The 14,294-nt window shown below is 39.2% G+C and overlaps 1 protein-coding gene across 1 annotated transcript in view; it reads right to left on the minus strand.

The window, feature by feature from the left end:
• LOC107712337 (brefeldin A-inhibited guanine nucleotide-exchange protein 3-like) overlaps nt 1–14,294 on the minus strand; it is a 54,413-nt gene that overhangs the window by 6,620 nt on the left and 33,499 nt on the right. Inside the window, exons 11-19 of the mRNA XM_016517560.1 lie at nt 12,617–12,729; nt 11,346–12,298; nt 9,553–9,719; nt 9,253–9,418; nt 7,578–7,682; nt 6,565–6,780; nt 6,294–6,404; nt 5,618–5,768; nt 1,790–2,089 (exon numbers count right to left, since the gene is read on the minus strand). Coding sequence (XP_016373046.1) covers nt 1,790–2,089; nt 5,618–5,768; nt 6,294–6,404; nt 6,565–6,780; nt 7,578–7,682; nt 9,253–9,418; nt 9,553–9,719; nt 11,346–12,298; nt 12,617–12,729 — 2,282 coding nt within the window. The remainder of the gene's footprint in view (nt 1–1,789; nt 2,090–5,617; nt 5,769–6,293; nt 6,405–6,564; nt 6,781–7,577; nt 7,683–9,252; nt 9,419–9,552; nt 9,720–11,345; nt 12,299–12,616; nt 12,730–14,294) is intronic.

Consider the following 14,294-nt stretch of genomic DNA (forward strand, 5'->3'; position numbering starts at 1 on the left):
GTCTCTGAGCAACATGACGGTGTTTCGTTCCTGAATGAATCAACCGTTTAAATGATTCGGTTCAATCGCATTACCTCACTTATTAACAGTGACTTGCTGCCACCTACTGGCGGTTTTAATTTCACATTTAAAGTTTATTTTTATTATTTAGATAATTTCGAATAACAGTATTCAATGCTTTATGTTTAATATATCAAAACATTTTTTATGCATTTGTAACTGCAGGTTTAAGCATTCATGTCCTGCACTAAACAGTAGTGTGTAAATACATCTAAATGCCACTTCAGACGCAGCTTCTGTGTTTCCTCTGCATTGCAACGATGAATTTTATTGATACTGATTTCATTTGCTTGGTAACAGCCCAGATGTCTTATTATTCTAATTCACTGATTAAATGTAAGAATGTGACTCAAAAGATAAAGAACACTTTTAGAAAAGGGTAAAAATGCCCATTAAAAGGTAAAAATTAATTTAAACTCATATTGGAAAAGATTAATTTCTCTCAATGTAAACTGAGCACCACACAGAATATAAAGAATATCAAAAACTTCAGGAGCCAGCTGTCCACGGCAGTCCTTAAGATACCAGCACAATAACACACTCAGCAAAATATCGTCTAATTATCATTATCGATAAAATCACAGAAAATATCAAGATATTATTTTTTGTCAATATCACACATCCCTAGCTGCTATTATATCATAAATATAATGATGAGTCTGATTCAACTCTTGCATCTTTCGAGATTACTGGCTGTGTATTACGACATGCAGGGACACGATGTGAGAACTCAGAGAGGTTCCCAAATCTCAGTCTATTTTTTGACTGGTTTAAGTTAATGGAGAATATCTTGTGTTTTTCCATAGGTGTGCAGCCATTCTGAGCTCAAGCACCCACGGGATCGGCGCTATGCTAGAAACATCTGTCAGTAGCCGTTTTAGTCCCATCACTAACATAACAAAGATTAACTGTTCAATGGGAAGCGGTAAACAAATGGTATCTCTATTGGGTTTTCCCCTGTATGAGATACTCAACAACATCCTACAGTATATTTCTTAATCCTTCTTTTAAAGGCTTTGTGCAAATTATTTAAATACAGACTTCACAATGTAATTGCTACAACATATAAAAAGGATGTTTCCAGCTCTGCAAATCACAAGTGTTGAACTTGTGGCTGTACTTCTTAAGATCATGTTCTAATTTTAAGATAACCAAATTGGTCTGTTTCTTACTGAGAGCTGAGAGCCAATACAAAAACACATTACAAACATCTTAAGGACAGGACTGATAGAAATCACATTCAGAAAAGCAAACATACAGTAGCATTGCAATAAAGGCAAAATAATAATATGATGTACACACTGATTTTAACTCCTACATAGAGCACAGAGAGCACTGGATGGACCAAAAATGCCTACCTAATTATGACCTTACTGGTCCCCCTAGTGGCCATTTTCCACATAACTCCAGTTAGAAATCAAAGGTTTGAAAGATGTTTGGAGTTGTGTTTGCTAAAAAACTAACCACAAGCAGAACTCCATATTCCACTTTGCTTGAGTTATTCATGTGAAATAATCAATGCGTATTACTTTTGGGTGGACACAAATTCTGATCGCACACGGTCTAAACATTTTAGTCATGACAACCCATAAAACACAAAATGCATTACAATTCAATTCCTAATTAACATTAAGATAAAGCATTCCTCTTAGCTTAAAAAAAAAAAACAGATGGAAGAATGAAGATGGGCAGATGCAGACAGTGAAAGATGTATCTTTTTGCGTGGTACCTGTCAGCTTGTGTGGAAAGCGTGCAGACGGCTTTGGCGGCACTGGTGCCTGTGAGCAGACTGCCTCCCCGCAGGTCGAATCCTTTACCGCGACTGCTTTCTCTCAAGAGCTCCTGGATGGAAAGCGGCTGGATAACTGGATGGCTGAGGCCCAGTTCCAGCTCTGGACTGGCCTCTCCGCTCAACTCCAGCTGCAGGTCCACTGCCACGGCCTGCTGCGCCTGTGTGATGGCGATGGGAGGCTGGGAGCCGCCGTCACTGAAATGTGTGTGTTCCAGTGAACTCACATACTCAATCACTCTGAGGAATATCACAACAAACTCAGTGTGGGTATTTGCTTTTGGAAAAAAAATAAAAAGAAATGTCATTTTTAAATTCAAATATGTATAAAAATTTTCAATTTAACACTACTAATGCAAATCAGTAAATAAATATTGAATTTCATTAAATATGTAGAATGTAATTTTATACAACAAATAAAAAGTAAGTTTCCAGCTCTACAAATCACAGAGTTGAACTTGCTGTGCCTCTTAAGATCATGGTCTAACTTTTAAATAATTAGTTAATTGTTCGTCCTAGCATTTAGTTAAAAGTAAAACACAACCAACAGCAAAATAGATCATTGATGAGAAGAATTAAATGCACTACTAGTTTTTAAAAAAATAAAATGTGTATATTTAGTCACATTTCAGCAATCTTGAAACATGAGTAAATATGATGAATTATTTTCATCTAGTGACAGTCCTAAAATACTTTTAATTACTTTACTAAAGATTTGAGAGTAAGAGATGTAGGGTTGGGTACCGAAACCCGGTGGTACCTATGTAACCGGTAGGGCTGTGTATCACCAGCAAAGCCACGATACGATACATATCACGATATGGGACTGCACTGAATTTCACCTCAGCAGAATTTGGTAAAGCTGTTTACTGCATACTATAGGGCCATTGCTAACTATTGGCAGAACAGGCACTTGACCTCTGCATTATGAAGGGCTTTCATAACTCTACCACAGTACAACATAGGTAATGGCATAAGTTTCATGTTTACATTGTGCACTCCCCAACAGGTACAATATTCTGATTGTTTGCATCTTGTTTTTAAGCCCATAAATAATGATGTACTCGTTCTAATAAATTTATATTGTAATGTACTCATTCTAATATATTAAAATCATCTTAATGTAACCCTTGGCTAAAAGTAAAAAAAAAACCCGACTGCGCCACCTAGGTTATTTCTCCTCCCAGGAAAAAAAACACAAAAAGACTTAAACCAAAAGAAATTACAATAATATGAAGGACCCTGCTGGTTTGGATGGGGTTAAAGACAGAGACGTGACTTTCCAAAATAATACAAATTCACACAAAAAATTTTTTTTACCCTAAAACATTCTAAAAAAAAAAATGAACCTCTTAAACAGTTTACCAATTAATTACCCACAGTTAAGAGACTATAATAAATCCAACTTTAACAGAAGGGACAAACCACACAGTAAATCAGTGCACAACAATTCTTAAAGCAAGTGATAAACCAAAAAAAAACAAAAAAAAACAGAAAGAGACAAATCTACTCTCTCCCCTTCTGTTAAACCTCAATATCACAGCTCGTCAGGTGTTCACATGTGGATATATACACAGTAAAAAAAAAAAAAAGACACTGGTAAAAACGAAAGAAAAACAAGAAGAAAAAAAAAGATACATAAACAGCCAAAACACAATAGATAAATCAATTAATATTTAATAAAAAATCGTCCAAGCTGCTTCACTGAACCAGAATACAAAGTCATTAGTTTAATATATTTGTACCACAGACAAAAAAAAGAATGTCCAACACTTACTCAAATATATCGTACAGATCAATTAGGCAGAATAGTCTAAGAAACACTCTGTAAATCAGCGGTTCAAAACTGCGACGTCCACGAACCAGGTCTATGAAACATGTCAATGAAGCAGGTCTATGAAACAAGTCGATGCAACAAGTCGATGCACTAACTCGATGCAACAGCAGCTAGCGCCCTTAGGTCCACACCTGAAATACAAATATAATTAAAGCTGCAAGCAGCGATGAACGGGCCCTCGCACCCGGGCTCACCGCCACCCGGTGGCTTTAGGAAAACAGCAAACAGTGGGCAATATGCAATAAGTGGTAAATATAGGAGGAATATGTCAAAGTCATTTATATGTGCCAAATTTTCTGCTGCCAGCTGGTCGCGCTATGATTATAACTGAATGTTGGCATGTAGATGTCTTCAAGCCAGGACTTTTAACAAACATGTGAAGTCTGGTGCAGATTGAACATGTGTCTGAGAGTGCAAGTCTGAGAATGCAAGTCTGAGAGTGCAAGTGCACAGCTGCAGCCAGACCCTTCTCTGCTATCTGGGAGGCAACCCCGGTTGTGTTCCTCTGCGGCCAGATTAAACTTTGTTGTAGCTTATATATGCTCTATTCATTCTTTTTTAGAAAGCTCGCACTTTTCTACTCAATTTTAAACGTTGTAAAATTTTAAACAAATTAAGCGTGTTTAGGCCAATTTTAGCAGGGCTATAGTGATTAGCTCCATAAACTGTACACAAATTCGTGATCGCCTCAGAGACAGTCCCCTTTAAATTTAATATGAAAACGGCGGCAGACTTCGTCTCCTCCCCGTCTTTCAGTGCGCCAGGCACGTGCAGAGGGGGGTGCGGTGGGTGCTTGAGCACCTGCCCCTTTTCCCCTTGATGCCCAAAGTGCCCTTTTGTCAAGGCAATTTATTTATTTATTTATACATTTTTTTTGTAATTAAACGCCATTTTGTGAAGGCCTGCCCAATCTAACTATTAGTAAAATGAATGAATAATAATTTAGTCGTAAATAAAATTATCCACATGATGATGACCTTTCACCTGACGATCTCATCAGGGACTATCCCTCACGTTCAGACACCTTTAATGTAGCCCACTACCTGGCTGAAATGTTAGTAAATACATTTGTTAATGTGCACAGTTCAAACAGGCTACTTGTCAATCCTGTTTTTATCATCATTATAATTTTAAAAAATGAATAAATTCAGAACATGATTATAATATAATTCTATTTTAAATATGCGCTATTCAATCCGCAGACCGCGGCGGCGCAGCATGAGTGGACTCAAACAGAAACAGAGGACACAAGGTGTGTGTTCTTTGTATTTATGACAAATTTATGTTCTTTGTCATAAATACAGTTTACAAAAGGTCATGAGGGAGCAATCGGTTTCCCATCTACTATAAAGTTTTCGCTGTTCACCCCTCATCACACCACAGCTGTTTCCTCCAGCGAAGATCTAGCCCTTAACACATACGAACGCATACTTTATAAAACGATAATGTTGCTATTTTCATTTGAAAATTTTATATTTAATATAAAACATATTACAGCGCATGTGGCATACCATATAGTCACAGAACTGATTAAAGACAGTGACAGACAGCACTCAGTCAATTCACTCATTTTAACTAAATATCAGAGTGATTGACAGAGATACAGTAGAAACATTATGTGTGGTTTTGTATTAAATATAGTTTTGTATTAAATAATGACCCAGATCGTGAAATACATTTCTTAGCCTTAGAGTAAAGGAAGCACAACTCGGGAAATGAGAGCATCCGAGGAGCATGTGAGTGCTATGTATATTTATTTTAAATATTTTTAATGTTCTTTAATGTTATCCATCGTTTATTTTGTGGATCTTTTTTTAAAGTATCGGTTCAGGCAGCGTTTAGGTACCGGTGCCGTTTTAAAAGTATCGATTTGGCACCGGTATCGTAAAAAACTCAATCGATACCCAACCCTAAAGAGATGAGTGTTGTACCTGAACACGTGAGGCCAGCAATCGTGGTTATGGCTGCCCATTTCCAGCCCCACATTGAGTATAGCGTCCATGCAGAGCACATGGGCCGTGTGCAGCCTCACGCCCTGACAGCGGCCCATCTGTTCGAGTTTCTGTTCAACACGCTGCTTAACTATAACACAGACACATGCAAGTTCACCTAAGGCGATTGAATATAAGTTCAGTAGGGTTTGAACTGATGATCTGAGGTTAGTAAGTTTTACCTAACTGTTTTAAAGCTGTTTAACTCCCATTCATCTTTTTTTGTTAAAGTAAAGTAATATGTTGGGCCTGTGATAGTCACATTATAAAACTAATGATGTTATGAAAACTTGTAAGGAACTTGAAAGGAAGTAATACAAATTTGTTTAGATCAAAACAATCTAAACGTTCTCTTTCCTTTCCCAAAAATGCTTTTGATTGTGCTCATGTACTCTGTGCAACAGCAGCTCTATGCAGGTATGAATACTGGCACTGAAATTTGTTCTGCTGCCAATTTATGCCAACATTTACAGCATGTAACATATGCTGCATGGTATCTGTCAGAGCACAGTAATGGACCCAGTACTAGTACAATATCAGTCCCCACACATGTCTCTGAATACAGTGATGCAAAGTGAAATATGTCACACATATGTTGTGAAATGTGTATAAATACCTTGAGCAATGGCATCTCCAGTCTCCCCCAATTCCTTCTCCTCTTTCTCCTCCTGAACACATGATGCTGCTGCCATCTGGGCAAGTGCTGAGGCACAGTTGGCCGCCACACCTAAGTGACAGAAAATTAAGGCCCAACAGACATACCATTTCCATTAGTGTCCCATATTCCACTCTGATGGACAGTATGCAAAAGATTAATGTGTGAGGGAACAGTATAAGTGAGCTGAAATAGAAATGAAAAGGCTGAAATTAATGACATGTGATGTTACCCAGAGCACAGCTGAGTGCCGCAGCCTTGCGTAGACCATCCAGGCTGAGGCAGATGGTGTCTCTCTCCCTCTGAGTCTGCTCTTTAACTCCCTCTGCTCCAAGAATAAAGGCGAGACCTCTAGAGCTTCCCGCCATGCGCCCTGTGAGTGGCGTGGACAGCGTGTCGATCAGGTTCTTCCAGCAGCCAGTCAGGATATAGCGGGCAAATACCACACCTGTCAGGAATGAGGTCACGATGAGACAATGACAGCTTGACCCTAAGTTGTCAATGTTTGTGATTTGACAACAAGTTACCCAAAAATTCAGATTCACACAATCTATTCAAGACATTTCCCTCAGTCCCCTTCATGGTCAGAGAACAACATGCAAGATAACAATAAGTCAAGCTACAAGTACAGATATTCAACAGAGACTACCTTGCTATCCGTCACTGAAGATTATGCATACTCATTCTACTGGATTTTTAGTGTTGCATTATACACAGTAAATCACCAAATCCCATTGTCTTCCCTCTCCAAACTGGATATCCAAAAATTGCACTGGTTTGAGGCCTCACAAGTAGATCCTCCAGGGTATTTTTTTAGTGTCAAATCAACTAACCTCAGAGTACCTCAGGGTTCGGTGCTTGGCCCCCTCTTCTTTTTGAAATACACAACATCACTAGGCAAATGGATTTTCCTACCACTGCTACCCTGACAATATGCAGCTCTTCTTGTCATTCCAGAAAGAGGATCCCATAGTGTCTGCATGGATTTCAGTTTGCCTGGTAGACATCTCTGCTTGTATGGAAGAATACCACCTCCAACTCAACCTAGCAAGTACAGAATTTCTTGTCTTCTTGTAAGCCACTTCAGTAAGCTTGCACTCTGCAAGTAAACAGTGCATTATAGTGCCATCCCAAAGAGGCACAAACTTACTTTTCCTGACTTTACCTTAACTGTTCCCTGCTGGTGGAATGACCTGCCCAACTCAATACAGTGTGTGTGGACAAGCAGAGTTTCTTGCACTGTACCTGCCACCAAGTCACTGCCGTTCTTGTCACAGGTAAAGGGTGACTGTGTCGAGGCCTTTCTGATCAGCTGACCACCGATAGCACTGCTGCCCAGTCCATCAATATCTGACAGAACAAAGGATGGGAAAGGAAGAAATACATATTTCTTAGTAGTAAATAATAATTTAGTCATTGTATTTATCTAAAGGCACTCTTCTTACAGAGTCAGTGGCCCTGGGGCAACTTGAGGTTATTAAGGTTATACATTTAAATACATGAAATTCTTGGAAAATCTTTACCATGGCTAATTGTTTTTGAGATACAGTATGTGGCTTTGTGTTTGCTCATTTCATGTTATATGTGATCAGCAGAGCAATTAAATCAGCAGAGAGAGCTTGCTTCAACCGTAATGTTATGAAGCTACGAGAATACTTTTTGTGCACAAAGTAAACAAAAATAACGACTTTATTCAACAATTTTTTTTTTTTAGATTAGATTTAGATTTTATTTATTAAAAAACTACCCTCTAACACTAGCACTCTCTGTTCTATTTCTATTATATTTTTTATTATTTTTAAAATAACGACTTTATTCAACAATTTCTTCTCTTCCGCGTCAGTATCCTGCGTGTGCAATCATCTGCTTGTAAACAAGGCGCAGCGCATGCGGGTTCTATGTCAGAACGTCATACGACTCCTGCGTCAGCAGCACCACACGCATGCGCCGTGTTACTCTCATGAATGGCGGTGGAGACTGACGCGGAACAGAAAAAAACATTGAATGAAGTCGTTATATTTATTTTCTTTGCACACAAAAAGTATTCTAGTAGCTTCATAACATTATGGTTGAACCACTGATTTTATTATTGACTATTTTAACGATGTTCTTACTACCTTTCTGGGCCATAAAATGTTTTTACAGATAATGCTATCCACGTCAGCCAGAAACCAGATGAACTTCACGTTCCTATATAAACATGCTGCAAAACTTCTTGTCCAAGCACTTGTCTCTAGACTGAACTACTCGAATGCTAGTCTGTTCTAGAACATGGTGGTGCTTTTGGTCTTTAAATGAGCATGAGTTTCATGTAGTCCCACCACTGAAATGAACTACATGCACAATAATTAGGCAAAATTGGTTTAAAATAGTTTCACTAGCTTTTAGGACACAAATTTCAGGTCACTGGGCCATAAAATGTTTCAGTTGCATTGCTGTCTATGCAGGGTCAGAAAGCTCTCGGATTTCATCAAAAATATCTTAATTTGTGTTCCGAAGATGAACGAACGTCTTACAGGTTTGGAACGACATGAGGGTGAGTAATTAATGACCGAATTTTTTATTTTTTGGTGAACTATCCCTTTAAAAGTAAAATGTGGCAATGCCAATTTTTTGACAAACTGGTATTATTTTTATATTATTATTCTATGTCAAAATGAGACATTGTTTCAGAACAATTATCACCTGAATTCATAAAATGCAAAGAAGAATTTTATAAATTTACACCTTCACACCATGGATATGTACTCATCTGAGTAGTGTTGGGCGATATGCTCAATTTTCATATCGTCCTATCGTCAGCCAGTGAGATCGCCGATACACGATATTATCGTGCTAATTTATTTAATTATTTATTTACCTAGTTGCACAACCCTACATCTGAGACCTCTATGGTTGATTTCACACAAAGGAGTATTACCGGTGAGCATGGTGATGAGAGGTAAGGACTGCTCCTCAGCGGAGCCCCAGTACCCCGCCTCTCCCAGCAGGTTTCTGTCCAACACCTGGTTGTAGAGCTCCTCGATCCAGGCCTGAGATAGAACCACCAGAATGCCACTGCTCTGGATCTGCCGCACAAACTCTTTCTGCACACAGAGAAGCAGCTCATTCAACACCACCATCAGATTGTGCGGGCAGAGATTGGGTCAGAAATGAACCTGGGCTCGGGACAAAATCGCCCCATATATTTAACATTTATGGTAAAATAATGCAGGAATACCAAAGACACCAGAGCACATGTGGGTTTCCTGTGGTAGTAGTCACAGCAGCACAGTTTGAGGTTGAGCAGTAGAGCATAATAGGAAACCAGGTACAATCCATCTGCATTCATCAGAGCCTGACAACTCAGGTTTTTACTGCCCTCGAAACCTGGAGAATGAACCCCACCTATAAGACCACAGAATAACATCACATTACCTTCAACTGCACATATACAAACGTCTTAACAGTAAACTTAAAATATCTCTAAAATTTGAAAGTCTGATCTGATGCATGTGGACAACAGTATTTAGTTTCTGTATTTTGAGCATGTGAACAAGTTAATAGTATATGACCATGAAACATTAGTAGTTCTAAATTGATGACTTTCATTTATCTTCGAGCATACAAATATAGAGTTCTGGCATGAAACTCTAGATGGCACAGTACCATAGGTCTAACTCAATCTGACCTAATGACATCATTATCACATGGCACAGCTGATTGGTTCTCTCCTGTATCGGTAGCCAATGAGCTCACTGTTCAACATTCAAATATATGACTATTGCTTGCCATAGCAGTTGCAGCTTGCTTCAGAAACCCTCCACCTTCCCCAGCTCCACCTGTATTGATCTGCTTCGAGGTGATCATGTATGCTATATGGGGGTTATTTCATGTGCTATATTTGCAGCAGCAATATTTCTTACATGCTCACAGCAGCATGTTGTGGATGTATTGGCAGTATCAAGTCTCGGTACTTGCTCTGCCGCAGCAGCAGCATAGCAGATCTATTCCGCCAAGACCAAATACATTAACATTGTCATGTACATTACCATGCCAATCCCTCCGAGAGTTGTCATGACAGAAATAAATATATTTTAATGAAATTTGAGAGAGTTCTGTCCCTCCACTGAAAGTACATTCCACCAAGTACATTCAAGTTCAGAAACAGATTGTACACGTTGGATTTTCCATTTACCCATCTTGAAGCGCTCTATGTATATCCGTTGATCAATGTATTCATTGATCAATATGTGAATAAAACCTTTATATGATGAACAGATTTCATCTAGGCTTTTAGATGAAATCTCTTCATCATATAAAGCAAATATGTCTCTTCAGAAGACTAAACCGATTCATTCTCTTTTTGAAGCTGTAGTTTTGGTGGAATGGACTTTCAGTGGAGGGACAGAAATCTCTTTATTAATCTCTTTATTCTCTCTCATTAAAAAATATCTTCTGTTGTGTTCTGAAGATGATCAAAAGTCTTATGGGTTTGGAACATGAGGCTGAGTAAATGATGACAGAATTTTTCATTTTTGGGTGAATTACGGGGGGATTTCACCAAACAGTTAGTACATTTTAGTATTCATAAATTAGCCTGGTTGAAAAAAAAAACTGACATTTGGCCATATTGAGATTATTGGCATTGCCTGATAACCTACCAATAACCTGTGTTTTGTTTTCAAATATTCACAGTGAATATCATTTAAAAAAAAATTTCAACAAATGTGTCTATATCTAATTTTCTGTAATCAAATTATTTTTTAGCCTACTGTATAACAGGGGTGTTTAAACCTGCTCTTGCAGGGCTAACGTTTTCCAACTTGCCCCAACACAACTTCCTGGATGTTTCTAGTCAGCCTGAACATCTTAACTAGCTGGACCAGGTGTGTTTAATTGGGACTAGAGATAAACTCTGCAAGATAGTCCAGACAGTCCTCCAGGAACAGGACTGGACACCTATAAAATAAGTATAAAATATATCAAATATAACTATCAGTTCATTCTTGTATACAACATCGGTCAAGTTACCTGCTTGCAGTCCTGAACAGAAGGTGGATGAGAAGTTCTGCAGGGACATGTCTACATCCGTGGTGCTGTGCAGTCCCAGCAGGCGTGGCAGCAGCGCAGCTAGAGACTGTACAAAGAGCCGGGCGCTCTGTTGGTCCGCTTCCTGGTTCTTCAGCAGTTTTAGGGACAGAGCAGCCGTCCGTAGCGTACGGTGCCCGGGACATTCCCGTGGCGTCTGCTCCTCGTCAGCGAGAGAGCAGTTGTCAGAGCCCATATCGGACATGTCGGAGCGACCCGAGTCCTTTTCTGCAGCCATGGAGTACTGGTCGCACGAATCAAACTCTGTTCGTGACAGCTCCTGCTCGTCTGCACTGAAGTTGCTTTCGCTGTAGCGTGAGCCGTGCGAGCGTGTCCAAGACTCCACAGACAGAAAGTTGGTGATGTCAGGGTAGGCCAGGCCATGGCTGCGCTGCACTACATCAGGAGGCGCCATACTGGACAGGGCTTCTGGGGCGCCACTCTCTCGTACACATTCTGGTACATCCGGGCGAGCTCTCGCCGCGGCTCCACAGGTAGAAGGTGACGGCAGGCGCGGTTCCTCCCCGCAGTCCTCTGGAGTGGTCTGACCCAAGTCCCCCTCTAATGTGGTCTGTCCTGTTTCGGTGGTGACTCTGATGCTGATGTCAGGGCTGCGTTCAGTGATGCTGGTCTCCCAGGCGGCATTCTCAGAAGAAAGCACACGCCGCTGCCAGCGGAAGTCAGCTTCGTTGAGTTCTACAGACTCACGCATAGACTCCACCCCTTCCTTGAGCTCATCCAATCGCCGCAGCAGCATGCGGGACTGGTCTTGCTGCAGGCCACGCCCCTGACTGAGCTCATCTAAAGCACCCAACAGGGCACTAGCACAGGAGACAGAAGAGAAGCAGGCCTCAATCCCGCCCTTCATGCACGCTTCTGTTATGCCATCCATTACCCTGAGAAAATAGGAAAGATGCTGATACTGGTTGGTCAAATTTGCTTATCAAGGAACAGTGCCCGCAGACTTAAGGCATCCTTTTAAGGCTAATCCACACTGTAGTGTCATATGCCAATAAACATGTTCGTCAGTATTTTTCAGATCAGTGTGTTACCCCTGTCACAATCAGTGCTACCTTTTGGGTTTGCCGGGTCATGGAATGTCTAAAAAGTCAAAAACTGTAATCTGGTGTCTGTGTTGGTCGTCATATGTTTGTGTAGTGTGAATTAGCCTTTAAATGTCTGAATGTCATTGAATAAGAAACAAAATATCTTACAGTTTGAGAAGATCAAGATGTGACTTCCTTTTTGAGAAAGACCGCTTTCTTGTCTCAGGCTCAATGACACATGGACCGGCCAGGTCAAACAAGCGCTGGGGGCTTCCAACAATCTCGGGGGGAAGCGAGGGGAATAACAGCATGTTTATTAGTACAGAAAAGACTTGAGTACTCAAGGGGGGCAGTAGTGTTTTTTTCATGTCTGTGGCATAAAATAAAAAGCTTTTAAAATGCAGCTGTGCGTGAAATTGAGTTTGCATAGCCAGAAGCGTTTGAAATAATTTATATGCAGGGGTGGGAAGTAACGCAATACATGTGACTTAGTTACGTATTTAAAATACAAAATATGAGTAAATGTATTTCATTACAGTTACATTTTAATTGTGTGGTAATTAAATTAGTTATATCCGAAAAGTACTTTAGATTACCAAAGTGATTACTTTGATGTTTAATTTTTTAAATATTCATTTATATTCATTTATTTCATTTAAACATGAATGTAAACTGTAATCGGCAATTATAGGGATAGTTCACCCAAAAATTAAAATTTGATGTTTATCTGCTTACCCCCAGGGCATCCAAGATGTAGGTGACCAACGGTTTGTGTTAAAAATCTTCGTTCTGGCATCCTAAGCTACGGTTCTGCTCATAAGTTTCATATCCCTTGCAGAATATGCAACATTTTAATAAATTTAACAAAATAAGAGGATCATAAAACTTGCACGTTATTTTTATTCAGTACTGTCCTTAATAAGCTATTTCACATAACATATGTAGATGCAAAGATTAACCTTACAAGTACTTGCACTTTTGCACTTCTTTGCACATATTTTTGTGACCTCTGAGCAGAGTCGGACAGTAACTAAGTACATTTACTTGAGTATTGTACTTAAGTACACTTTTTGAGTATCTGTACTTTACTTGAGTATTATTTTTTCTGGGAACTTATGACTTTAACTTCACTACATTTGAAAGACAAATATTGTACTTTTCACTCCACTACATTTCTATCAAGGTCCTCGAAGTAGAAAGTCGGTACTATGTAGCAGCTTTGAAAGTCAGTGGGTGATTTTTTTTCTTATCTAAAACATGACTTTCTTTTTTTCAGACAGTTTATCAGTAATCACTCTTGTAGGGCTATGAAGTGATTTCCCAGCATTTTTTGAACACTGACCAGCTACAAATGTGATAGTTGTTTACAACAATTCAATAAGTTAATATTGTGGTTTATATTAGACACAATATTGTCTGATTTTGCTGCAGTTAGGTTCTGTGTTCTGTGTACAGACTGTTCTGTGTGTGACATCAAAGTACAGCGAGAGCGACTAGACAGCATTTTCAAAATGTTTGTTTTGATGGCAAATAAGTCTTGCTGTTTTGCTTTCTTGTTAAAGCAGTGTTGCTGTTGTAAAGTTATACAGCTACAGTTGTGTTGCTGGGTTTTAAAGCAGGTTTGATTTTTTTCTTCTTCCTTATCACTCTGTATTTACAGGATTTCACTGTACTGTATTCAGTAGGTGTAATGTATTCTAAGTTGCTTCAGAAGTATTGCAAGTAGCTCTTTATTCCAAAGATACAAGCTAGTTAGTGTATTCAGTGTATTCAGTTATTTCAGAGGTATTGCAAGTATTAAATACAACAATAATAAAACAGTTCATTGACATAAATGACATAAAAA

The sequence above is a fragment of the Sinocyclocheilus rhinocerous genome, unplaced genomic scaffold (assembly GCF_001515625.1).
Source record: "Sinocyclocheilus rhinocerous isolate Xijiao unplaced genomic scaffold, SAMN03320098_v1.1 scaffold358, whole genome shotgun sequence".
Lineage (NCBI taxonomy): Eukaryota > Metazoa > Chordata > Actinopteri > Cypriniformes > Cyprinidae > Sinocyclocheilus > Sinocyclocheilus rhinocerous.